The sequence below is a fragment of the Phalangium opilio genome, unplaced genomic scaffold (genome assembly GCF_054372755.1).
Source record: "Phalangium opilio isolate 3A_F unplaced genomic scaffold, DU_Popi_V2 ptg000042l_1, whole genome shotgun sequence".
NCBI lineage: Eukaryota > Metazoa > Arthropoda > Arachnida > Opiliones > Phalangiidae > Phalangium > Phalangium opilio.
Genome location: NW_028324166.1, coordinates 10,549,633 through 10,577,608, shown reverse-complemented (window position 1 = coordinate 10,577,608; position 27,976 = coordinate 10,549,633). Strand labels below are relative to the sequence as shown.

The following is a 27,976-nucleotide window of genomic DNA, read 5'->3' as shown; positions in this document are numbered from 1 at the left end:
CGCTTGTCTCGGAGAGGTAATATTTTGGTTTTCCCAACTTGTATCAATAGTGCTCGTAATCAAAATATCTTTGTATTTGGTATAGAAGTTTCCAATTTATTGCGTAGCAGCTGATTTGAAAAAAAAATAGTAATTTTTATGATTTCACTAGCTGTTGTCCGCGGCGTCGCTCGCGTGTAATAAGAACTTCCATCAAAATGATATAAAGAATGGGTAGATTTTACTGATGACCAATATTTTTGTAGCACCCTAGGAGTGAAGGCACTCGGCGTTGCCCGTCAGCCCGTCGGGACATTTTTTATTACTGTCCATGCGGACATTATTCCATAAAGAAGGGTTTTTAAGTTTGTGGCCGCCATTTAAAAAGACGGCAACAAATCGAACCCAAAAGACCTTTCAGCCCGTCTATAGGTTAAGGAAACCAGTGTACTAAATATATGTGAAATCGCTTCAAACGCGCGGAATTTGTTGCATAGAGAAATCTTTTTACATTTCTAGTTGCCATTTTTTAATATGGCGGCGGATTGGAAACATCTTTCTTAGTACGCGCCTACTGCTTATGAGTAACGTTCCTGCAGATTTTCAGCCTTCTAGGGCAAGCGGTTTGGGCAGGGCGTTGATTATCAGTCAGTCTGTCTGTCAGTCAGGACTTTGATTTACATAGATATAGATGGAACCACCGCACTAAATACTAAAGAAATTTGTTAAAAGATCACCGCCGTGAAGCGCGATTAAGAGTTTTACGGCGGTAGTAAGTTTGGTCTTTTGTAATGGAAATACCAAGATTTTTTTGTTTTGACAAAATAGTCCTAGTCGTGGCCGCTACGGCAATGACTAATTTTTGGAGGTGCAATGCTGCCAGATATTTTTCCCTCGGTTGCTCAAATTAATTGCTTTTTCAGACACAGAACATCCGTAAAGGTTAATTTTTGTAAATGGCAAATTTTTAATTGGCTTTATTTCAATACCGTTTAATTAAATTAAAAACCTGAATTTCTAAACGTCGAAGAACGTATTGTAAAACTTTAAAAATTTCGGCATAGACGCAGCCATTTTTTAAATTTTAGTTAACCTCTATTTCTTTCAATTATGAAGCAGACGATAATAAGTTACCACAACCACGGCCCACCCGCTCACGTGATCATATTTTTCCCATGGAAAACGCCACGAGATTCTCCAGAGCTCTCCGGCGCTCACATGGACCAATACCAGGGTGGGAATTAAGGAATTTTTTAAAACTGGACAATGGGCCAACGACCCCCCTGGTCCATGACCATTGACCACGGCCCGTCGTCTGCTAAAATTAAGAAGGGATTAATTAAAATTGTTGAGATAATGTCTGGACTCTGGTTACCCTTGAATTTTCTTAGTGGTCCCGTGGACCACTGACCCCGTCCCATTTAATTTTTAAACTGGTTCAGGCAAGTTTTAAACTGGCCATTTGCTCTGTGCCACCGCCTTATTTCTCAATATTTTAGACTGAATTTAACACGAGATTCATGAAATAAGTCAGCTCACTACCAACGAGATATCTCGATTTTAGTGGTCAGCTTCCCACAGATAAACATGATATTTAATGCTTCTTCTTTCAATTGTTAAAAAGAATAAGATCACTTTGTTAACAAAAACTGTTCACGTTTCACTTTTCTAGGACTGTGATATTTTCTTTACGCCATTCGACATCATCACGTTTCTTAATCCATTATTTTACGCACCAACATCCCTTTTCCAATGGAGTGACAGTCTATTCATTTCTGGTAATCCCAAACCCTTCGAAAAAACAGGCTTTGGCCAAGGCTTTTTGATGTGCGATAATCAGGTAATTTTTATTTTTTTGGATTATATAATAATTTAATCCCTAAGTTCTTTGCGGTTTTTCACTTTTCATTTGTTTAAGTCGCAAACGAAAGTTCTAATTAAATCGTCTTAAAGGGAGGGTGAAGTGGAAAATCAAGTAATTTTTTATCGATTCTTATCAGTCTGCGTAATGAAACATTCAGGAAACGCCTCCGAATGATTTTAAAACTTAAATTAGGATCATATTTTAAGGATAGTTGAAATTGGCACCTCCGACTAATCGCGTAATGACCTGTCTTCTTACTAACAACATTTCCTTTATACAAGAACGAGTTTTGCTTCGCAGGCCTTAAAAAGCTGCATTTATACACAATCCTTGGCGACACTGTTTCAAACCCACAGAGGGCCAGAAATTAGAAATTATTATATGTATTGCAATTTGAAATTAAGTTTAATCGATGTGAGAAATTTGGTTTTAATTGCGTAGTTCAAACATTTGTTATGATTCCAAATTTTGCATAGCTCCATAGAGATTAACATTACGATTTCGGATTGAGTATAAATAGAAAATCCCCCACAGGGTTTTATAAATAACACTCTATATCTCGCGCCACGATTTTCACATCGCTCTCAATTTTTATCAAATCTGACGCAAAATTTTATTTGCCATGGAGCGTGCTACGGGTAATTTGTTAACATCCATGAATTGTCAAACTAATATTTCGGAGGTATATCCTGGATGTTACACCATGCAGATTTGTTTTATATTTTCAAGAAGAATCGATAATAAGTCATTTGATTTTCCTTTTCACTCTCCAGCCCTTTAAAGAAATTCTCACTTTATAGGTTTCTATGTTATTTTTACTGACCTGGGCATACCTGTCAGTGTATCTCGCTGTTCACAAAAACCTATGCTGGACCAACAGAAACAACAACGAAAGCACAAACTCAACTAGTAAATTGTTCGTTTTGTGCGGTTCTGTGTGGAATCTTTTTCATACAATTGTTCTACAAAGTGAGTTAGTGATTCGATAAATCGCCTTGAAACTAGTTCTCTCAAGAATGAATTTTTGGCCTTTGATTTGTCGAGTTAGTCAAATTTTCAGATTCCAATTCCCTGACTTTTCCAAGTTCTCCCTGATCTTTTTCTACGATTCTCCCTGTCTTTTTGAGGCTTAAATACTATTTTTCTAAATACAAGAAGGTCATATATAAGTAAACAACTTAATTTGAATCGCATATAATGAGTATTTAACAAAACAATTTGCGATTTCGGTAAAGCTACGTTTAAATCACAGCAGGATGGTTGAAACGAAGAAAATTTAGCCACTTGATTCTTAAAATTCCCTGACCTTTTTGCCCCATTTTGAAATTCCCTGATTTTACCAGGTTTTCCCTGACCTGTGGCAACCCATCTTCAAAAAGACGCGCGAGAACACAAAATAATAAAATCCCTTCGAACTTTTAATGTTCATACTTGCCATCTACCCTTTGGGCTTTTCTTCCCTTTTTGTCGCCAGATAAGAGACGTTTAAAAGATATTAAACATAATCAAATGAAAACGTTAGCGGACTCAACATGGTTCAATAGTACAAAAACAATGTTTCTCCCTTCAATGCAGTCATCAGTCTAAGAGAGCTACTGCTCTCTATCAGAATATAGTTGATTTGCAACTGCATTTTAATCAGTTGTCTGTCATTCCTCATACAGGTAATGAGTTTTATTCACTACCAGTTGTAATGAAAATATGATTTTTTACATATTTATTCGAACGCGGTGACAGACACACACACAAACAGATACGTTCAGTGTAATACCTCTCCGTGACGTCATCGTCACTCGGAGGGGTAAAAATAGCGTAGCGAAAATAACCCTTTCGTACCAAAAACGTAAAAGAAGCTAGCTCCCTATGACAAGAGACCTTTGGTCTATCCTTATCTATCTAGATTGAAAATACCTAATGTAAGAAGCGTGGACACACTGGGATATTTTGGTGATTCACGCATTCTTGTTAAGAGAGGTGCCCTATTTTAAGATACTGTGCCCTTTTCTATAGAGAGGGCAGTTGTAAACAATTTTTAAATCCGAGGACGTGTCGTGTTCCTTACTTCAATAAATAAAGTTGTTTTTCTTATTTAGTTTATATCGAATTTTAGTGTTTGTATTTTAATCCGCCGACCTCAGTTAAGTTTAGTATGGAACTATTTCGAAACGTTTCATTAGAATCTAAAAAACATTCAAAGAACAAGCACGGAATTATATATTTCTGTTAGAAAGCGTTTAACTACTACCACAATGGCGGCTTGTACATTTTGGCAACAAAAAGAGATTTTATTTATTTTTAGCTCTTGTTCCATCATTTCCCAGCATGTGTGTTATGAATAACGGTCGAGCAACCGTGGTTGAAATCATTATCCATAATGGGCAATAAAAGAACCAGTGGTTAACCGGTTTTTAACAAAAGTATATAATTCGGTGCATGTTATTAGATTGTTTCTAAATGTCTGGTAGCGAAGATAATTCTTTATATGAATGAGGAATGAATTGCAGTTGCAAATCAATTATATTGGCATTTGTTCCTTTGGGGCTTTAATAGTAGGGAACCCTAAAAGTTTTTTTAGTTCGAAGAACTGTTTTTGTTATAATCGATTGTTATTATTACAAATTTCTCAGCAATACAAAGAAGCAAGAAATGCGTATCGGAGAGACTGGCCTTCACGTTTTGGTTTCTATGCATTTACGTTTTTGTCATATTCATCGGTAGTTATATGAAAGCGGATTATTCCATTGTCGGCTACGAAAAAATAGACAATTTTCAAACACTAATTCAACAAACTCCCCTTAAGGCTGTCATGATTCAAGATGGATTTGAGCACCAGTTCTTAAAAAACGAGGTAATAATAAGTATCATAAGAAAATAATGTAAAGCTCCCCTTAAGTATGAAACGTATTACATTTTCATGCTAAACCATTTGCTTCCAAATTTGGCTCGCTTACGCTTTTACGCCCGGTGGGAGAGGTTTTAACACTGCTGTAAGCATTAATTTGCGGTTTCTATTTACAGGCGATGAAGGATCAAAGGTACAAGTCATTGCTACATCAGATGGAAGACAAGAGTTTATTTATCAACGTTTGGGCCACTCTTGAAAAAGATATATACGAAAAGATACGAGATGGTGAACAAATTCTCGTCATGAACTATTGGACCTGGAGATTATTAGCGTTCGAAGCGTTAAATGAAGAAAAAACATCTTTCGGATTTTACGTTTCCGAAGAGCGATTTAAGCCTTCAAACCTCGTTTTAGGAGTGAGTCAAAATCTGTCAAAAACAATGAAAGATGAAATTAATATAGCGTAAGTGTCATAACTTGAAAAACGTATTTTCTTTAAAACTTCTAATTTCGAGACCCATCCACAAGATGGGGAAAATCGAGGGGTCGGATGTTTTTATATCAAAATCCTTCCAAATCGTTTTAAGTCTCTTAAAATCTCGAAATCACAAAATCTCACTACAAAATTTAAAATCTCGAAATTTCTCTTCAAAATCTAAAAATCTCCATACTTCTCATCAATGTAAAAAAATCTCCAAATTTCATTTCAAAATCGAAAAATCACGAAATCTCAACCTTAAAATCTAAAACTCTGCAAATACCGAAATCTTAACATAAAATCATATGAAAATCTCGAAATACGAATTGAACCTTAGAAGTGGAAATTCTTAAAATCACTTTGAAAATCGTGAAATCTAATTCAAAATCAGGAAATAATATTATAAATCTCAAAATGTCATTTAAGCAAAAGTAAATAGATATCAAAAAGTTAATAGCTATGTAAAATGAGTATCGAGTATCACGTGGCTTGCTTGTAACCAATAGGATGTTCGCATGACGTCATAGAAGCGACAAGAGATATTGGAAAGCAGTACAAATTACTGAGCATCATGGGAGTAAATTTAGGGCAATATCATTGGTAGCCGCGCTTACGTGATGGAAAATGGCGCCGTAGTAGTGCGGGTAATTGCTGAATTATGGTAAATTATATTAAAATACTAAAGTCTAAAACTGTAATTATTTTCATAATGCCGCGTAAAAAACGGTTTTAGTTTCGCCTTCGGTATCGACCTAGAGTAATTTATATCTGAAACCTACGAATCATACCGCATACTCTTCCATCATGTTGCAAACAAAAGTTTTCAAACGTCCTTGGCTCTTCCAACATTGTAGTATTGTTTAACGTTCATCTTTCTGTTTCACGAATTCGTCATAATCATATTCCTTATCCATTTTTCAAATTACTATTTTATCACATTCATAGGCAATCACATCTCACATGTAGTCTTCACAGATTTTGTACTAGGCCTAGGCTATACTGTCACAGTCGCACAGCAGACAGCTGATTGAAATTACCTTTAGAACGCATGCGCGTCGATTAAACCTTCAACAACCCGCACTACTTTGTCTGAGCGGCGCGACACTAGATACGTTAGGTACATGTCAAGTGGTTCGCTAGGTGCTACGCCATTTGTGCACTGCCGCGGAATAGGAGCGGGAATCTCAACTTTCATAACGCGCCCATGCCGGGGAGATATTAACTTCTTGTTTATAATCTATTTACTTCTGATTTAAGTACTCAATGGTCAGATTTTAAAATTTACAGTCAGAAGCTTATATAGTCTAAAATTTCGAACGTCCGTCCCCTCGGTAAAAACATTTAGTCATTCCCTGAATTAAATCTAAATCACTGTTTTAAATGCTTTTTTCTAATAGTATGATGATTCTTCTGGAAAGTTGCCCTTTTCAAAGACTATACAGTAAAATCGACTTTCATGTCGATAAGCACCTATGGAAAAAACCAGTAGCGAAGGAAGTCGACGCAATTTCATTGAGAGATTTTACAGCAACTTGCGAACTTTGGTTGCTTGGCCTAGCAATGTGTATAATAAGTTATTTATTGGAAGCTTATTTCTCGATGTGGCGTTATATGATAGATGGAGCTAAAAGTTGCTCAATTATATCTTGAATATCCATGCCTAAAAGACGGTTTTCCTGGGACGGAATCATGGCCCAAAATATCGCTTTCCGGGCGTTAAAATATGTCTTTCACAACGACAAGGGATTTTCACGAAGCGGAAATCGGCGCTTCGAACCGGAACATTTATGTTCTGGCAGGGCCGGAAATAAGCACAGGACACTGGACATTGTCCTATATAATTTTAAAATGTCCTATAATTTTTTTAAAAAACTAAGGGGGTCATTGTACCCGTAAATTTTTGATAGTATGACTATGAAGACCCTACAAAGTTTTGCGCAATCCAGTGGACAATGTCCCATAAATTTTTCCAGTCAAAGGGGGTATCACTGGACACATGACCTATATGAAATTTTTCTAATTTCCGACCCTGTCTCCTGGTCAATATTAATGCGGCCCCAATTGACCTCTGGTAAACTGCCTGCTGTTTCCTCTAGAAATATAAGTGTAAATGAATGTCGTCTGCTCTATGCCATGGGAGGAATGAACAATATGCTCTTCTACTAATGTATACATGTAGTACCATTTATGATGTTTTGCAATCCAAGCCTATATGATAAGCTGCCTATAATTAGAGCCTGTTTTTCGTCGTAAGAAAACAATCTTTACGTTTCAGCCAGCCGAAAATGTTCCGCCGGTGATATTTTTTCGTACCGTTTTGATCCATTTCCGCCCCGTGAAAAGCAGCCTTTATAAGATCTTCACTGTAAAAAATACAGGTTTCAATTTAAACCATAAATGTGTATTCACTTTTTGTCCAAAACTCAAACCCTGGAAGGCTTAAATTGAAACCATTTTGGAATCTAATGGATTAATTGTAGAACATTTTCATTTTAGATCATTTTGGTTTTTTATTTCAATGGTTCAAGTTTAAACCATAAGTTTATCTAGCTTAAACCATTACAGTACTGCTTAAGAATCGTAATAGTACAAACATAAACCATTTTCGTATTATTATAAATTTAAAAACTAAAAATGGTTTAAATTCTGCTTATTATAATGTTGTAATGGTTTAAATGTGGCCTAATAGTGTTAGATGAAACTATTAACGATTTGCCTGTAAACCAGTTCTTAGCTGTTAACAGTAACACATTGGTCTGAAGGTACACGATTACTATTATGAATACAAAATATTATTGCGCTGCTGATAGTAACGTATTATTCTTAAGATACAAGATTTAATTTTCTGGTTGTAAACGTTAAAGAGTTACCAATGATGAAAATATTTCTTCAGATGGTCATTTTTATTCCCTACCAATGGATAGAATTCACATTCGACTTAATCCAATCTTGGGATTTACCATTTGACCGAACTCCCGCACCTAGGCAGGCTTTCCAAAAATAGAAAATAGCGTCAAAAGACGGCACTTAGTGAAAATGATTATTACTTTAAAATTGTTCATTAAAGCTTTCACAAAAGTGTACAACCGGGATTTGCCTTAAATTTCAAATTAAGTTATATCGCGAAGAGCCCTGAGTCAATTAAACATGGCATTAAAAATTTAAAATCTTTCCTAACGTTAACTTTACATCGTTAATTTCTGTACGACTAAAATTCTTAATCAAATGCAAACGTAGTTTAAAACCTATCTGATCTCTTAAAATAAATGCTTAAAAGTATTGTAATTTATAATTTCAACTATTGGTTTTTCGGGGTTACGCCATCTGAGGTCGAACAGGTCCGTGGAGAAATGCAGAAAATCAGCTTGCGCTCGACGTAGAAGGTTTGATCGCCATTTTTCCAGTGCCACCTTCGCCGTGTCGAAAAGTCTTTTATTTCTCGTCCTCCAGACTTGAAAGTTTAGCTCGGAGAGGATGACCAAAGTTACGTAAATTAGGCCGTTGTTGACCGGAAGGGGAGTGTAGTGCTCCATTGTCCTCCATCCCACGAACCAAAATACATATCGTTGAGTTGTCAAGAAAATGTCCCAAAAAACCCTGGAATATGTCTGGGGAAACGAGTCGCTCTTTAGTGCCGTATGTAAGGGATTAAGCACTCGCTAACATTTGATAACAATTCATCATTGAGCAAACCCCTTACGTATGAGGGATTCAATTACTAAACATTATGTCCCCATAAAGAAAGATGGCTGGCGCTTTAATCACACATGATAAAGATAACTGGGTAATTATGCTCCCCACAGCAATTCCCTCCGTTTTGCCCCACATTACTTGTCGTATGCTCGCATCGTCTTGGCTGATCGGAGTGACTTTCATTCTGTTTTTCTTGGGCTGTTATTTGCTGACGGAGTTCACAACGGAAAGCTACAATCCCATCGACACCCTCTCGGGCTTGATCAAATCGGGAATTCCACCTGCAATGATCGTGGAAACATACGAAAAACTAAAAGTTTCGGTGAATATCCTTTCTGTCTGTTAAGCTCCTCTTCTTCTCACTAGTACTGTTGATGAGCTCAAGCTTTTAGATGTAACGCGTCGAATTAAGGTCTACTCACTCAAGTTTGCGGTTTGTCTCGAAGTATCACAATTGTAACATAAGTAAATTCGTTGAAGTAAGCGTTGAGCATGGTGGGACTATTTACTCAAATCTTAACAGAAGTGAACTTTTCGAAGTAAGAATAATTTCACTAAAAATAAAAAATATCGATTGATTTATGTTCTATTAGAGATAATATCCTGCCGCCGTATTCTGCAGGCTTAGCCTTCCGCGCCCACTTGGATTCTCCTCGCTCATTGGTCAGGAGCGAAATTGGATTCTCTCTTCTGAGTGGCGGAAACGCTTTCGTCACTATTTTGGATTCTGTGACGTGCTAGGTCAAAAAAACAGGCAGATGCTGGGCGGGAATTTTAAACAATTCTACACTGAAAGAGCTGTCGTTCAACCTTAAAACCCGGTTAACCAGTTTGGGATTTCGGTTACATTTCATTGCTGAACGCACCGAAAGCAGACGACAGCATTTATTCTCTTTCCTACAATGGCAGCGATCGGTGGTGTTCTGCTAGCTGATATTGCTTTGGAAGAAGAGGAACGGTTAATTTATCGAAGAATTAGAGGACGCCGGGAGTGTGGCGCGCTCCTGTAAGCCCAGCTTCTGGGCGGCAAAGTTTGAGGGAATACGACACATGTCGGCGATCCTACCCTATAGGCGCCGACTGTCCCGTGTCCGCCGGAGGTGACTTACCCCAATTCCACCTTCCGTCACCTCCCAAGTAAACCTCATTTCCTTCCCTGCTTATCCACATACGACCTAGCGGCCCCCGTCTGTGCTGGGCCGCGTAGGGTCTCCCGCTCCATTCTTCCTGGTGCTCAAGGCCTAACGGCTAAGCACTAGTGCTCGTAGGTGGAAAAAAAAAAAAAAAAAGAATTAGAGGAGATGGATTTAAGTTACCAGACGCTGAATTTTTGCGCCAATATCGAATGTCGAAGGTGAAAGTAGAGAAGCTGTGCGAGATGTTAAAGCCCGAACTCGAGAAAGAGCGCACCGGAGGCTTATACGTTCTTACTGTTAAAGACGAAGTGTTGGTGACATTGCTTTTTTATGGCTCTGGCTCTTTCCAACACAGCCTTGCCAGTAACTATGAACATGGAATGAGCCAACCATCAGTTAGTAGATCCATTGGTCGAGTTACTGATGCCATCAATGAAGTAATGCGGCACTACATTCGCTTTCCCACTGGAAATGCTGAAGTGGAAGCTATCAAGGTTCGTATTTATTTTGACCCGACAGATTGCGTTTCACAATTCTAAAATTTAATACTTCTTTTTCAGGCGTCATTCAGAGCCAGGTGCGTCTTTCTTGATGTTCTTGGAGCTATAGATTGTACCCATATCCAAATTAAAGCACCAGCTGTGGAACCCAATGCCCATCTTGATAGGCATGGGAATTATTCCATTAATGTGCAATTGGTAAATGATATATTATCTAACTATAGGCAAACTGACAACTAACAGTTCTTTATCATGCTATAGATATGTGACAATGAAACCCGTATAAGGGATCTTGTGGCTCAATGGGGTGGTGGCACTCATGATGCCTTTATTTGGCGTTTCTGTGGCGTGCTGGAAGATTTTAAGGCTCATAAAATGCCTGAAGGTTATCTTCTTGGAGACAGTGGCTATCCTCTTCAGCCATTTTTAATGACCCCCATTCGTCAAGCCAGAACGCCGAATGAACAAAGATACAACCAACGTCACATGTCAGGTAATTGATGTTTATTAATCTACGCATTGTTACGTAAATAATATAGGGCTGTAATATAACGCTTCAATATTGTGCCAATTTGTTGTTGAGTTTCTTTGTTAAAAGCAGGAGCTACAGAGCAAGGCTTTGCAAAGGCACACACATTGACGTAAACATTTTTGTTCATTAGGTCGCAACGTTATAGAAAGGGTCAATGGCATTTTGAAAATGCGATTTCGATGTTTGGATTCGTCCGGAGGAGTCTTGTGCTACAAGCCTGAGAAAGTGAATGATATCATAAGTGCTTGCTGTCTCCTTCACAACTTCTTGTTGGGCGAAGCAATGCCTGCAGAAGACGGTAAATTACGTTTAATTATCGCGTTCATTTTAGTTGTCGTGTCCTCAACTGAATGCCTGTGTTTCGTTTTAGTATAGTTTTGTATGAGAGAAACCATGTGATCTACCTTTTCTCTTAGTTCACGTTTATTTCCTTTGTCATGTGTCAGTGTTTGTTTTAGTCTTCAATTTTCCAATTAATTCACTATGAATCTCCTTTATACTCCTAAGTTTTAAACACTTAAGGTGCGTTTTCAAAGGAGCGTGTTGAGGGTAACAATCGAGCGGGAGCGAAAAAAAACTAAAAATTCTCGCACCCGCTCCGCGAGCAACCGTTTTCATTAACGCGATATTTTTTGCGGGTGCGAGTAAAAGCCGCGAGCGGGGAACAAAATCGCTACCCACTCCGATCAGATTCAATTAGATATTCTCGCTAAGCGTTTTTCTTTCTCGCTTAATGTTTTTCGTAGCCAATAGGAGCGTCGAAAACTTTGGCGCGTGTTTTAAGTGCAGCGCGAGACTTAAAAGTCTACGTTTTAAGCCTAATTATTCAGAGTTTTAAAAGTGAATATAAAAATGGGTAAACAATAGGTAAATATATAAAGTAGGAGGAGCTAATTGAAAAATATAACAAATCGTCACGAGTGACGTTTCTAGTCTAGAGAAATGACGCTCGCGCTCAAATTAGTAAGATCATGGAAAGAATGCGCGTGAGGAAATTTGTTTTAGTCTGAAAATAAAAATTTCCTCACGAGCATTCTACATCCAGACTCACGCCACGTGCAAAATCGCGCGCAACTGTGATGACGATTTCTTATTTTTTGACAAGTTCAGCAAGACCAAATACTTTATATAATCACCTAATACTAATTTGAGCTGAGAATAAAAGGGTTTCAGATGAAAAGAAAGAAAAATTGATAGATTTAGTTAGAAAAAGAGACATTATATGGAGCTTATCGCCACACAGATTTAAAGAGAATAAATCGATGGAAGTAGCGACGAAAGTGGAGATGAATAGTACGTATTTTAGTGATATAGGTGTTTTTCTTCAGCTAAAATGTTTATCATTTTGAAAACGAATGTAAAACATTTACTGTAAAATTAGGCTTAACGATCTCTCTATGTAGGGTTATCGAGCACATGAAAACGGTTGGCAAAAAGGTATCGCTAGCGCAAGCGATAGCGACAAAAGGAAAATTTCTTGGCGAGAAACCAAATATCGCTCGTTCCGCTTCTCGCTAAAAAATACCCTCAACACGCGCCTTTGAAAACGCACCTTTAGTCCTTTAATTTCCTACAACTTAATTGTACATGCCCTATTGTTTGATAATAATTCAAAATAGTCACAATGGTCATCATGCAGGAAAATCCCCTCAATAGACACATTTTTAATTAGTTTTATATATATGGAACATGAGTGTTAAAGAAAACTATTCCATTGCAGCTGTACCAAATCCAAACGTGGTAAGAAACCTTGATGATGATGAGGACAATGATGAAGCCAGTGATGGTGATGATGATAATGAGCTGCTAAATGAAGGCAGGAGAATAAGACAAGCCTTGATGGATCTGGAATGTAAAGTATTTTATTTATTTTTCATGAGTATCGTCATGGATAAAGAATGCGCGCGAGGAAATTTGTGTGCACGCTACAGGATAGGCAACTCCCTCTCTGGAGCGATCTCTTTTTCTGTATATACTCTGTTAGAGTATCGGTTGTCAGCACGCGCAAAGCAAGGTCTCTATGTAACCTAGCCTTGTACGTGCTGTCAAGAGACAAAAAACGTTAAGGATCTTCAGGATTTCAAATATCCGCGAGTTTTCCGTCTCTTGCCAGCATGTACAAAGCTAGCGTACGTACACAGAGACTTAGCTTTACGCGTGCTGACAACCGATGTTGTTACAGAGTATATACAGAATAAGCTGTCGCTCGAGATAGGGAGTTGCCTATCCTATAGCGTGAAAACTAATTTCCTCACGCGCAATCTTTATCCATGGTATCGTGTTATATCAACCGCGTGTTAATTCTGCAAGACGTGTTACCAACCATAGCTACACGTTTATGCCTTTGAATGGGAACAACCCATCTACATCAGTCATGTAGGGGTTATCGAAACGGTCAGGATGCCCCGATCCGAGTGAAATTATTTTTGTTAAATGTAACATACCACAGGATAGGATTACGAATCGCGTGTGGGATAAGCCTTTCACAAGACATATTGAATAGTTTGTAATATATAAATGATACCTGGAACTATTCGTTTCCTGGATTTACTAAATCACATTCATCATTTCGTATGTTGTATTCCAAACTATACGTTTGCCTACGTCGACCATGGCCCCTGAGTAGTATGCCGGCTATTAGTTACGTGCCGGTGTCAGACAGTTCGCGGCCAGGCATAATGCGCCAAGGCTCGGGCCCCCTCGCCACGACAAGGCCTCTGACACCATCCCCTGGGGCCCACAGGGGGAGGGGGATATATGGAAATAACTGTATTCCAGCGTTTACTTCATCTTGCAACAATATAACTAGCTCGAACTGAATACCGATGTTAGTAACAAAAAAGTGCATCAATCAATATTACTAGGTGCCTTAAAAACCCGACGACATAGACAATTAATGGTTCCAGGTACACTTTTAGTGGTCTAAAACTTTACACCCTCGTTTGTTGAGAGCTTAACACTCGTAAAATTACTGTCGTAATCCCATCCAATAGCATGTTACAACTAACGAAACTCCTTTGACTCCGGTGGTGAATTTCCTATTTCAAACGTGTCCCTAAAGGTCGGTAAATAACAACATGGAACCAATAGATGATTGGAACGGTAATGATAAATGTGGTAAATACAAAGTAATGATATATGAGGTTTCTCTTGATGATATTACGACCTATTGTAGCAGAGTACCATGCAGATGTGACACATGTACGTGATATTGGGATGTAAATGAAGTGTAACTTTATGCTTTTTGTGTAGGATTGACGAAGGAGACAAGGCTGTGCAGACAAGAGACTGAGCCATGGAACAGCTAGGTCATTAGACCTTCGTCCTTAACAATCCCAGCGTATAAGCGTCGGTCGAGCTCTTTCGCGAGTTAGAACCTTAACACGTCACACAACTAGTGCTCATCTAGAATGCGCCTCATCTAATTCGAGAGTACATTTCACTCATGCCTGTTGGGTCCCGAGGCTGCAAGGTCGACCAGATACCAAACCTATAGAACTACGTGATTCGAAGACCACGGACGTTCGGAACCAACTACTAGATGATCCATTGCATCCTTGAACCCATTAACCAGATTAGAGTAGATCTCCATGTCAGAATCAATCTGCCCAGGCACAGTGTCCATGGCTTACAGTCTTGTCCCTCTGGTCCAGAAACATGCATACATCTGTTTCGTTCAAAATTTGGTCCTACATAAGAAGTAAGAAAGCATGCACACGGAACTCCCCTACCGTGTGGGAAGTGCCCGTTGCGATGCAGTTGACGTGCAATGTGTTACACCTACATTCCACAATGGGTACCCAGTGTTTCCTTGATATGAATCTGGCATTGCGATCATAGTTGTAGTGTAATTAATGAACATTTCGTAACAGTGTTTTACATATCTATACGGGTGACGACAAAGATACTTAGGCAAGGATTGATGAGTTTGTACTGATTGGACAGCAGTGGAGGCAGCTCGCCTGTAAATGCAACGCATAGATATTAAATTATTAATAGCTTCCTCCATGTATTGGATAATAATATCTATCAATAAATTAACAGTTAGTGATGTGTAAACGGTGATGAGCGTGTACACAGTGCATGCAATATATTATCTGTCGCCGGGTTCTTAATGGTAAAGGTACTGCATTTAGTGCATGCAGTAAAGTAATTAACAATCAGCGTTGAACGCAATGGAAATAGTGAATGCACGCCAAAAAATATAAAGAAAGCTTTGCGAACACCCCAAGAATTAAAGCACATAAACAGTATATAGCCGTACACATTGAGTGGGAACAAAGACCTCAAATAGCAGAAAGGACAATAGCTCAATAAATTAAATAATAATAAACGTTAAATGCCACGCATGTAATGCACGACATAAATAAAATAAGAATACTTGATAAATGCATACCAAATAGAGCAATTAATATATAAAAGTTTAATTGAATAAGGAATTAAACGCCACTAGGGCAAACGATGAAACAATGTCAAAAGCCTGGATAATTATTTTGCAATAAATAATGTATATTCTAAAGAAGTCAACCAGTAGCATGTTAGGTGGTTAAATCAAAGAAAAGAAACCAATTGACCAAACCTAACTTAGCATGCAGTAAATAAAGCAAATAATTCAATAAAACATTAAGTACAATTTCAAGGTCAAATTGCATGTCTAATTTAGCATGCAATAAATAAAGCTATTAATTCAATAGAAACATTAAAGTACAATGTCAATACCAAAAAGCGTGAGGAACTTAGCATGCAGTAAACAAAGCAAATAAATCAATAGAAACATTAAAGTACAATGTCAATACCAAAAAGCGTGAGGAACTTAGCATGCAGTAAATAAAGCAAATATTAATTAAACAATTTAAAGGCCAAAGTGCACGGGAATTTAGCATGCAGTAAATAAAGCAAATATTAATTAAACAATTTAAAGGCCAAAGTGCACGGGAATTTAGCATGCAGTAAATAAAGCAAATATTAATTAAACAATTTAAAGGCCAAAGTGCACGGGAATTTAGCATGCAGTAAATAAAGCAAATATTAATTAAACAATTTAAAGGCCAAAGTGCACGGGAATTTAGCATGCAGTAAATAAAGCAAATATTAATTAAACAATTTAAAGGCCAAAGTGCACGGGAATTTAGCATGCAGTAAATAAAGCAAATATTAATTAAACAATTTAAAGGCCAAAGTGCACGGGAATTTAGCATGCAGTAAATAAAGCAAATACTAATTAAACAATTTAAAGGCCAAAGTGCACGGGAATTTAGCATGCAGTAAATAAAGCAAATATTAATTAAACAATTTAAAGGCCAAAGTGCACGGGAATTTAGCATGCAGTAAATAAAGCAAATATTAATTAAACAATTTAAAGGCCAAAGTGCACGGGAATTTAGCATGCAGTAAATAAAGCAAATACTAATTAAACAATTTAAAGGCCAAAGTGCACGGGAATTTAGCATGCAGTAAATAAAGCAAATATTAATTAAACAATTTAAAGGCCAAAGTGCACGGGAATTTAGCATGCAGTAAATAAAGCAAATATTAATTAAACAATTTAAAGGCCAAAGTGCACGGGAATTTAGCATGCAGTAAATAAAGCAAATATTAATTAAACAATTTAAAGGCCAAAGTGCACGGGAATTTACCATGCAGTAAATAAAGCAAATATTAATTAAACAATTTAAAGGCCAAAGTGCACGGGAATTTACCATGCAGGAAAAAAAGAAATTAATTAAATAAACACAATTTAAATGAAGCGAAGAAAGGCAGTGGAATAAGTATTTACAGGAAAATAATAATGTACGCATGTGTCTTTAACATGCAAATTATAAAGAAATTAGAAAGTTCACTTAGGAAATGACTATGATTAGTTATTAGGATCAGATTGATTAGACTGTCGGCTCAATAATATCCTAATGTTTTCGGCTTCTATAAGCCTGGCCTGAGCATTCATTCTGTCTGTTTCACGCCTAAAGGCTAAATTTTCATTAATACCTTCTAGTACGTGAAGAATTTGACGCTGAATGTCTGTTGAAGCTTCCAGCGCAATCCTCTGACGTTTGGCCTCTTCCTTCGTTTCCTCCGCTGCCAACCTCTGACCTTTGGCCGCCTCGGCGCACTCATTGGCTGCAACAACGATCTTTTCCTTATGAGTTAAAGGTCTTTTTCTGGCTTCCAATTGAGCTATAAGACACTTATAGTTAGTTTATAAAACCTAACCAGCCATAAACGCTTAGGTTAATAGCGATCTGTCTTGTGACATGTAAGCAATACTAATTAACTGGGGTTTGTCTTTGTCGCGCCTATTTTATTAACAGGTCGTAGTGCACAATAACCATTACAACCAGTGTTTCAACAAAAGAAGCCATTGGTATTGGATATGTGTCACAAAAGAGAAGGAATATTTCCAATGTCTGTAACTGCTTTCATTGTGTTTGGGGATAATAACAACAATGAACAGAACAGGCTAAAATCAAACTTACAACAAGTTCCTGGTGCTTCACTGTTGGAGCAGCTTGCTTCTGCCTCTGGTGCAGGAACTACAGGAGCAGTAGAGGATTTTGGAGGGCCACTACCGGAGCAGCTAGCCTCAGGATCACTAACGCTAGCATCTAGGAACATACATGCATACTATTAATAACCATTTATTAACGGAATAGAAAGATAATTGTTCATCGTACCAAAGACGGACGAAAAGGATGATAAAGTTGTGGAGTCGTCTATATATGGTTGCAAAATGGCATTTATCTCCACATCCAAATCCTCATTACTAATTGAATAGGAATCCCGCCATTTTAATATGGTTAACAACAATACAAGCAAAACGTAAGTTTAGTTCCACAAACCTTTCAGCCAATGGGTCCGGAGTTGATGGTGCAATGCAAGAAGACCTGTGAAAACAATGTTTTAACTGTTTCGCTCTTGATAATATAAACAATGTTCTGAGGAAAAGCACGTACGGGTCATATTGAGGAGCTGATGATGGACCTGCATCAGACTGTGCAATCCAGTTACGACCAAAATCATAGGCTCGAGAGATCCCTTGCATTGAAACTTTAGGAATCAATGCGGCAATCCTCGCCTCAATTGGTGTAAGCGGTTCTGATTCATTGGTACCACCACCAGTTTTACGTCTCTCCTGAGCAATGGTTGCCGCCTTCTTACGTACAACTCCTTTCAGGTTGGACCACTTCTTCTTGACCTCCGCGTCCGTGTGCTGCTGTTGTTTTACAGCATTGACGCGTTCAGCGATGCGACCCCACATCTTTCTGCGCTGCTCAGGGGTACAGCCATACTCATTCAAGACGAGTGAAGGAGTGGCCTCGAGCTGGGTCACCAAAGTTTCAATTTCATCTTGGGAAAATGGCACCTTCTTCGAAGAACTTGACATTTCTTGAAATTTCAGTGTAAATCATGAATAAAGGGTTAGAATACAACATACTCAAGTATACATTTCTAGCAGAAAAGCTCAGTGGAAATGTAGTAAAAGTATATATTACTACAGCTTTGTTTTAGAGGACTAACACATGTTCCTGCAAACACTAGTATAGTTAACAGATTACAGTAAGAAAAGCGACCTAAGGGGCGAAACATTGTTGCAAGATAACAATGAAACGTATTGCAAACATAGAGCAAATCAGCAAACCCAAACAATTCATTAGCGATTAAAAACACATATTGAAAGCAGATAGTCCACTATAATATATGGTTATATTTCAAATGAATTGTACTACTACTTTTACCTGTAAAGGTTAAGACTGCAATACGTTCACAGGCCTGCCTACAGCCACAAATAATTGCTGAAGATATTCGCATTATGGTAAACGAGTCGCTTACTTGTAGAGCTCAGTAAAATGGGTTAAGAACACACATGGGGTGAATAGAAAAATTTAAGGTCATTAGAAGTATGTATTTAATTCAACATCACAAATCGCTGATGATGTCTGTTTAAGGCTTAGTAGGTGTTCATTTCGTTATGAGCGGCTAAATGTGCGCCTGTTTTTGTTATTATCAAGGTTTATCGACTGAATAAATTCCCCCCCCCCTTTCCAAAATATTACTGTATAGGGTATGTTTTTACCTCAAAATGTTGGTGTTTTTCCAAACTATTGCTAATTAGCTTGTTTATTGTCACCTTTTTCCACAGTATTGTTATTTTACGTCATATCTACCCTAAAAAGCTGCCCAGGTTTAGCCACTGTATCTCTTTTCATATATCAAGCTCATTGGTTCTTGTCGCAATGAATTTGGTTTTCATTATTTTTATTCTATATATTATTGTCACTTGCCAAATGTATTATTATTCATTTAATTCAGTTAAAGGTTCAGGATATTAGACATATACATAGTAATTAATTGTTTCATAGAGTCTTACCCACCTTAAGGCAAACAAATTTGACGAACACAAATAAACCTTTACTTACTTTCAAAAGACACGTGTACTAACTACTTATTTCAAATAAGTGTAGCAGGCGAAATAGAACAGGCTTGTGCGGTTAGTAAGTTAGATGGCGCTATATACCTAAATTGCACCGACCTTTACGGATAATTTGCACTGTTCACTGACCTTACACCCACGGTTCAGTGTCAACTAAAAACAAAACTGAACTGAACCATAATCTTTCCTAGATTGTACGAACATCCAATCACGTCACAGAATCCAAAATAGTGACGAAAGCGTTTCCGCCACTCAGAAGAGAGAATCCAATTTCGCTCCTGACCAATGAGCGAGGAGAATCCAAGTGGGCGCGGAAGGCTAAGCCTGCAGAATACGGCGGCTGTAGATTTTATTTTTTATTGTTTTATTTTTTATATCGATATGTTGAATGTTTTTTAATGTTTTCATTTAGTATATAAAACCAGTTGAATTCATGTTTGATAACGCAGTATGTTTCCGGCATTTTGAGTAGTTTATTCGTTTTATAAAGTTGAATCAATTTTTAGTTTAACTTAGTGGTTATTTAGTTTGGCATGGCCCAGTAACAACAACAATTTACCGCTTTTTCCAACAGAAATAATATAAGAGCTGGAGTATGGGTCTTGACCGTCTTGTTTGCTTTTAATCTACCCTCAGAAATCATGGCGCCACAAAATGTAATCGAAACGCTCATTAAAATGGAAAAATAGGCACCACAGGGAACTTTTTGCTTAAACCTTTAGTGGAAACACGCAAGTGATGTTAGTTTTGGTTTTGTGATATCGAATTTTCTCCCAAACGTTTCTAAGAAACACTTAGAAGAATATTAAATAAAGTCGAACCAATTAATTTTGCCACGAACTCTATTACAAAATTAATTTTCTCAACTTTCTTAGGAAACTGACCAATTCTAATGGTCTTAAAAGCATGGTTTTCACTTGACCGAAAAAAAAAACTGCTTTGCAGCTGGACGCCAAACGACAGATTTGTTTTTTAAGTTGTCGCCCAGCGTTATAGCTTTTTCACTTAGCGTTGTTCCCGCATAATAGACCAATACGAACTTCGAGGGGCACGCCTACATGCTGGATAATTTCCCTGTCACCACAAGACAACACTAGAGGGAGCCCAAGCTCACTGCATCTTAGATTCTAGCCAACTCGGTCATGCCTCTAGCTGTGTCTCTTCACATGATTGAAATTATCCACTATAGAGGCGTGTCCCTGGAAGTTTGTTTCCCTTCATGTAATATTCGTATTGGTCTATAGAACCAAGGCTTACCAGATAAACTGAACATTGCACCAATTTCGGCCCATCTATTGTCTTTTTTTTTGGTCTTTGCAAATTTTTGTGTCGCATATCATAAAAATATGGGTGATTCTTCATAAAACTTTCAAGGATTTGCACTAGTAACTGACTCGATTAGGAACTAAATAAAAAACATGGCGGACCGCGAACGCACTCTTCCGAAAACGCGAGGTCGAAAATGACTTCACGACTCAAGCTTATTGCTGATTGGCTCGCACTGAGCCATAACCTTGAACGCAGCCGAAAAAATAGAAAGCTAATATCGGAACACTCAACGTAATTTCTGTCCAGCGTAACTATGTTTTTTTTTTCGGTTGTCGCTTGACGTCGGGTGATTTACGCCAAGTGAAAACCATGCTTAATTGGTGTCTAACGCGAGCCTGTTTATAGAGCCTTAGAAAGAAAAAGTAAGTTTAAATAGGGCAAAATCGGGTGCCTTTTGCTAAAACTTTCAATATAAACATGCGAGGGAAGTAAGTTCTGTTTTGCTGATATCGAATTTTCTCCTCAAAGGTTTTGTAAGAAACATTTAATAGTATATTAAATAAAGCCAAACCTATTATTTTGCGACGAACTCTATTACGAGAATAATTGCCTCAAGTTGCCATAACTTTGCAAAAAACCGGACCAACCGTAATATCATTAAAATGGTATGTAACGCGAGCCTGACTATAGCAGAATTCAGTCTTAGAATGGGTAAATATTCCCGTACAAAACTTGTTCCCTTCCACGCTTAACCTTTCCAAGATCAACTCTTCTAATCATGGTCCTATTAAATTACCAGGAATATTGACCACCTTCTCCGAATTTAAGACGTCACGCGAAAGGAATAATTGAGTCATGCTTCAAGAGATCTTTAAATTGACCAATTATGCTCATAGCTTCAACAGTTTAAGAAAGCGGAGAGTGGTTATCAGAAGGGTACGGTTTACGTGTTGGATCAATAAGCATTACCCAATGTCCATATGGGTATAATTGCCAGAAATACCCAGATTCCAAAAATTCTGCTCAACGGCGAGTAGAAAATGTTATTATAATTCTATTAAATTATAAACGCTAAGTATTACTAACAATCTCGTTACTAATTAACATTCAAAAATCAATCAGCAACACTTTATAGCCATTGAAGATTTCTGATTGTAGATGCTAGAATTAACCTGGACCACAGAATGGAACCAAATGAAATGGATTTTTTGGGAAATAATCGATATTTTAAATACAGGTATAGAATTTGCATTTTCATAAGTAAATGTTATTTATCCTTGATTTTAAAAAACACGTCATTTATTATAGGTTCGCAAATGAGACTGAAATTTGGTACTTTATGACTGGAGTGAGTTTTTAAACATTTTTTGGCGTGGTTGAAGCGAGACTAATTATTCATTTTCTTGCAATTAATATTGCTTTTCTCGATGACTGTCATTTCTTGTCAGGAAACGCTGGCGATAAAGGAAGAACAGGAAAAAATCATGGCAGAATATTTAAAACGATCCCTGAATATGAAGTAAATAAAATTTTTGGAACTCTATTAGACGAGTGTTAATTGGGGCGAGAGAGGAAGAATTGCCTTAAAGCGCTAATCAGTCATCGCTTGCTCTCTCGCTCCTTTGAAAAAATTTGTCTACAACAAGTGCAAAAAGAGCATTCAATCGAAGCAACGGGTGAAACCCTTGAGTTTTAGACAAATGTAGAAAATTATACTTTAAAGGGAGGGTGAAGTGGAAAATAATATGATTTTTTATCGATTCTTCCACTAATTATAAGAACAGTCTGCATAGTGAAACATTCAAGAAAATTAAAATTAGGTTGAGATTTTAAGGATAATTTTAAAGAAAGACCTCCTTATTTAAAATTATCCATAAAATCGGAACCTATTTTTTAATTTTAAAATCATTTGGAGATATTTCCTGGAGGTTTCCCTACGCAGACTTGTCTTAAGATATGTAGAAGAATCGATAAAAAATCACTTGGTTTTCCTCTTCACCCTCCCTTTAATAGTATTCTTAACAAATCTCTCAAAAACGATTGGACACTTATTCAATTACCTTAAGGTCATACTGTAATTCATTTTCTCGATTCATTTAAAGGGTCAGGTGGAGTATTTATTCATATCCAATGTTTAACAATATATTTACTAATCCTAATTATTTCAACGTAAGTGATTTTATCACCAATATCGAAACACTTCCATTAACTACTGAATTAAGAAGAATAAATATTTAATCTTTACGATCGTTTTAGGAAACTCATATCTTCACGACAGACACGCCACGCTCACTTTTCGATAAACGACTGGAATATTTCACTCCGTCTTTTCCCTATGGAACTACCAATACGTTTATCCTTTCTGCCGTCCCGAAGAGAGTCACGTCCACTTCATTGTCCTTCTTAAATATGGACACTCCTGTAAATTTTGCCCTCTTACAATCTACTCATTACCCAATTCATTAATTTCCATTCTTGGTTCAATTAGGTAGTGATTTTAATTTTGTCCACTTTGGTCCTTCTCTCACTTTTGCTCGTCCTTCACTCCATCGTAACCAACAAATACAAATTGGTGTCCACCAAGAAAGTTGTCAAGAAACTAGCGAAAGAAACCCTGGAAAATGTTTGGCAGAACGCTTCGCTCTTGTGCACCGAACGTAAGCGACTAAGCGTTCGCTAAAATTTGATAACAATTAAAACCAGTTTCATATGAGGGTTTCAATTACGAAGGATTATGTCACCATAACGAAAGATGGCGCTTTAATCGCACATTATAAAGCAAACTGTATGATTATGTTCCCCACAGCGATTCCCTCCGTTTTGCCCCACATTACTTGTCGTCTGCTGGATGCGTCGTGGCTGATCGGAGTGACTTTCATTCTGTTTTTCTTGGGTTGTTATTTGCGGACGGAGTTTACGACGGAAAGCTACAATCGCATCGATACCCTCTCGGATTTGATCAAATCGGGAATTCCAACAGGAATGATGCTGGAAACATACGATCGCCTCCAACTTTCGGTGAATATCCTTCTGTATGTTAAGATCCTAAATTCTTCTGACGTCTTTGGCGCGTATTATACAGACAGCCCAGGACCCTGTTGTTAAGGAATGGCTAGACGGACTCAATAAGATGAAACTTTTCAAAGATTTCTTAAAAACTGGCATAAAGAAATTCATTCCCATTATTTCCGGGAAGATAACAGCGGTCACAACGGTCAACATTCTGACTCAAATGTTAAAGGGGGTCAAAGATTTATTTTACTTTTCGCAAGAAGACGTCGCGTTCGACTACATACACACCATCTTCAACACTTCTTGGGTGAGAAGCAACCCACAACTGCATGAGTCCGTTCAACTGAGGTCGGTAAGAATTTAATCATAAAATTATGAATTTGTTTGACGAATGTTCTGTTGCAGCATGGCGCCCATATTTGAAACGCAAGTTTTCAAATTTCTGAACTTTGAAAACCAATACAAGATTGAACAGCTCAAGTGGATGACACCGTTGAAAAGCGCGACTGATTTGGACCTGAGTAGCGTCTGCGTTCCTTTCTACTTTCTTCTCATGATGTTGTCAGGAACAGTAGCCGTGGTCTTTACCGAAATAATCTTCCACTGTTTAGCTTGAAAGATGAAAATAAAATACGTCACCACACCAAATCAAAATTTCTCTATAATACATCCTAACTTTCTATTTACTTCGAAATATAACTCACGAACAAAATCACTGCGTGTTGCGATCTACTCTTGAACCTATTGGGCTTAATTATGCACTTAAGACACGAATGCGATTAAACATTGACTCACTTTCGTGTGAATTTAAATAAAATTAATTAAACTTGGCAAATATATGGTTCTAGTTTTATCTAGAAACTTGCAGTCATTTTTATGACAGTTTTAACTAGTGTTGAGAAAACACAGTTAGAGATTACATTTGAAGTTTGAAAATATAAACAAAATCCTATTTCAATTTCATGTAAATTGGCGATACCAATAAAATTATATGGTTTTCAAATCTAAAATGTTATCATTGATTTTAAAAAAGCATCATTCATTATATATGGGCTAAACCTTTTCTCACGAGTAGTAGGAAGTTACAGATATTGTTGAAAGATTTGAATTGTAGTAAGGGCTTGAAAGAGTTCGATATTGCGCCTTAATATTATATAAAACTCGCCCTTTAATGAATAAAGAAATCCAACCGTTATGTTTCTTTTTCATTGCTGAATTGTGTTTTAGAAAGGAAACTAATATTCAAGTAGGAAACCCCTTTTCCCCATTTTTAACCTTCCACGTCCAACATTACTAATCTTACGATTGTCCGAGCGTCACAAAATACTTGAAAATAGTAATAATGGATTTCCAATAACTCCTATAAAGCAAAGTTGCAAGAGTTCAATAACAAAACCTAATTGGGCCTATCTTCTATAATCAGCGGAATGGTTCTATGGGAATTCAATTTTGAGTCGAAAATGTAACTCCTATGATATTAGGCCCAAAGAGACACAGTTTAAAAGTTGCGATTGGATTGCCTTAAGGAAGACCACTTAAATTTAATTAAAAAACTGAAAGGCAATGCTTATTTAATTTAAGGGGTCATCCGTAAAACAATTCATTCACAACTTATCAACGGTGACACTTAGTTCAAAATGTCATAGAAATAACATTTTCGTTTCAAAATGGCCCATAGCACCATTGTACTTCATTGTCCTATAACACTCATTTTGGAATACGCTTAAATTGTTTTGTACTACGGCCATGTTGGAAAATGTCGGCTGGGAAAGTAAAGCTTTTTTAACGGAAAATCGTTTAAACGGCAATCTTAACTATACCGGTGTGGACTATTTGGGCTGTTCTAGTTTTTGGTTTGAATCTACCCTCAGAAATCTTGGCGCCGCAAAATGTAATCGAAACGCCCATTAAAAGAAAAAGTAAGTTTAAATTGGGCAAAATCGGGTGCCTTTTGCTATAACTTTAATATATAAACACGCGAGAGAAGTAAGTTCTGTTTTGCTGATATCGAATTTTCTCCTCAAAGGTTTTGTAAGAAACATTTAATAGTATATTAAAAGCCAAAGCTATTATTTTGCCACGAACTCTATTACGAGAATAATTGCCTCAAGTTGCCATAACTTTGTTGAAAACCCGACCAACCGTAATATAATTTAAATGGTACGTAACGCGAGCCTGTCTATAGCAGAATTCAGTCTTAGAATGGGTAAATATTCCCATACAAAACTTGTTCCCTTTCACGCTTAACCTTTCCAAAACGAACTCTTCTAATTATGCTTTAACGAAATCACCAGGAATATTAACCACCTTCTCTGGGTTTGAAACGTCGCGCAAAAGGAATAAGAAACATCCATGAAATAAATCTAATGATTTAAAAATAAAATTTGTTTTAAATTTAATGGTCCATTTTAAATAAGTACCTCCTACCAATCGCGTAAAGCCCTGACTTTTTATTAACATAATTCTCATGACAAGCTCTATGTCGAATTAAATTTATCGCGAGATTAGATAAAAATTTGCAAGCTATGTGACAATCGTGATGCGAGACATGCAAGTTGCCAGTTGAATTTTGTTAAGTGAGGCGATTGGTCGGAGGTACTTATTTAAAAATATCTATGAAATCCCAAAGTGATTTGATTTTTTAAATAATTTGAAATTATGTTTCACTATGCATTTTGGTCTTATAATTAGTAGAACAATCGATAAAAAAAGTCACTTTTCCGTTTCACCCTCCCTTAAATAAGTAAAATTGTCTTTATAATTTGTATAATTTTTAACGTATGTTACAGTACTTAATAAAATGAGAATTAATTACACACTACACCCCCCAGGTAGCAAATAAACGTTGATTTATAGTAGATTTTTGGTGCCAATGTTTTGAAAACGTTTCACGTGTACTTCACACGTAAGAAAAACGTTTATTTTTGGTACATAAGTTACCTCAAGATGTTTAGGATTTTCTTAACGTCAATAACACGTTTTTACAAAGTGATAATTAAAGCGTTTACTTCAGGTCTACATGTTACGTTTGCAACACGTTTGGGAATGGTGTTTTATTGGCCGTTAGTTTAGCGTTATTACTGTATGTTTCGTTAACGTTGTTATCACGTTTATAGAAAGTGATAACTAAAGCGTTTATTTCAAGTCTACATGTATCGTTTGCAACACGTTTGGGAATGGTGTTCAATTGGCCGTTAGTTTAGCGTTATTACTGTATGTTTCGGCAACGTTGTTATCACGTTTATAGAAAGTGATAACTAAAGCGTTTATTTCAAGTCTACGTGTATCGTTTGCAACACGTTTGGGAATGGTGTTCAATTGGCCGTTAGTTTAGCGTTATTACTGTATGTTTCGGCAACGTTGTTATCACGGTTATAGAAAGTGATAACTAAAGCGTTTATTTCAAGTCTACATGTATCGTTTGCAACACGTTTGGGAATGGTGTTCAATTGGCCGTTAGTTTAGCATTATTACTGTATGTTTCGGCAACATTGTTATCACGGTTATAGAAAGTGATAACTAAAGCGTTTATTTCAAGTCTACATGTATCGTTTGCAACACGTTTGGGAATGGTGTTCAATTGGCCGTTAGTTTAGCGTTATTACTGTATGTTTTTGGCAACGGTGTTAAAACGTTTATACAAGAGCGTTTATTTCAGGACTATATGTTACGTTCGTAACACGTTTGAGAATAGTGTTCAATTGAACGTTAGTTTTGCGTTATTAATGTGTGTTTCGGCAACGTTGTTATCACGTTTATAGAAAGTGATAACTAAAGCGTTTATTTCAAGTCTACATGTTACGTTTGCAACACGTTTGGGAATGGTGTTCAATTGACCGTTAGTTTAGCGTTATTACTGTATGTTTCGGCAACGTTGTTATCACGTTTATAGAAAGTGATAACTAAAGCGTTTATTTCAAGTCTACGTGTTACGTTTGCAACACGTTTGGGAATGGTGTTCAATTGGCCGTTAGTTTAGCGTTATTACTGTATGTTTTTGGCAACGGTGTTAAAACGTTTATACAAGAGCGTTTATTTCAGGACTATATGTTACGTTCGTAGCACGTTTGAGAATAGTGTTCAATTGACCGTTAGTTTAGCGTTATTACTGTATATTTGGGCAACGTTGTTAAAAAGATTATACAAAGTGATAACTAATACGTTTATTTTAGGTTAATATCACGTTTCGAAATGGTGTTAAGTGGACTGTTAGTTTTGCGTTTTTGATTTAAGTTTCGAG

The 27,976-nt window shown here is 37.1% G+C and overlaps 2 protein-coding genes across 7 annotated transcripts in view; both read left to right on the top strand.

Moving 5' to 3' along the window:
* The window catches only part of LOC149679107 (uncharacterized), a 29,857-nt gene extending 19,735 nt beyond the window's left edge, over nucleotides 1-10,122 (top strand). For 4 of the 6 annotated variants that reach the window (XM_089836926.1, XM_089836924.1, XM_089836922.1 and 1 more), the window contains 7 exons: nucleotides 1,652-1,819; nucleotides 2,644-2,812; nucleotides 4,471-4,691; nucleotides 4,862-5,151; nucleotides 6,564-9,181; nucleotides 9,252-9,398; nucleotides 9,482-10,122. In XM_089836926.1, the coding sequence (XP_089693052.1) occupies nucleotides 1,652-1,819; nucleotides 2,644-2,812; nucleotides 4,471-4,691; nucleotides 4,862-5,151; nucleotides 6,564-6,816 (1,101 nt within the window). In that variant the 3' untranslated portion in view covers nucleotides 6,817-9,181; nucleotides 9,252-9,398; nucleotides 9,482-10,122. Of the gene's footprint in view, nucleotides 1-1,651; nucleotides 1,820-2,643; nucleotides 2,813-4,470; nucleotides 4,692-4,861; nucleotides 5,152-6,563; nucleotides 9,182-9,251; nucleotides 9,399-9,452 lie in introns of all 6 variants that reach the window. The other 2 variants (XM_089836925.1, XM_089836923.1) reach the window with 2 other exon arrangements.
* Nucleotides 10,123-14,285: 4,163 nt separating this feature from the next.
* On the top strand, nucleotides 14,286-25,024 carry LOC149679106 (uncharacterized). Its single transcript, XM_089836927.1, has 13 exons — nucleotides 14,286-17,254; nucleotides 17,336-18,130; nucleotides 18,199-21,435; nucleotides 21,524-21,766; nucleotides 21,847-21,961; nucleotides 22,033-22,072; nucleotides 22,173-22,243; nucleotides 22,827-22,893; nucleotides 22,981-23,145; nucleotides 23,213-23,381; nucleotides 23,531-23,742; nucleotides 23,807-24,084; nucleotides 24,142-25,024. The coding sequence occupies exons 5-13, from the start codon at nucleotides 21,909-21,911 to the stop codon at nucleotides 24,350-24,352; spliced, it is 1,266 nt and encodes a 421-aa protein (XP_089693053.1). The 5' UTR covers nucleotides 14,286-17,254; nucleotides 17,336-18,130; nucleotides 18,199-21,435; nucleotides 21,524-21,766; nucleotides 21,847-21,908; the 3' UTR covers nucleotides 24,353-25,024.
* The last annotated feature ends 2,952 nt before the right edge of the window (nucleotides 25,025-27,976 follow it).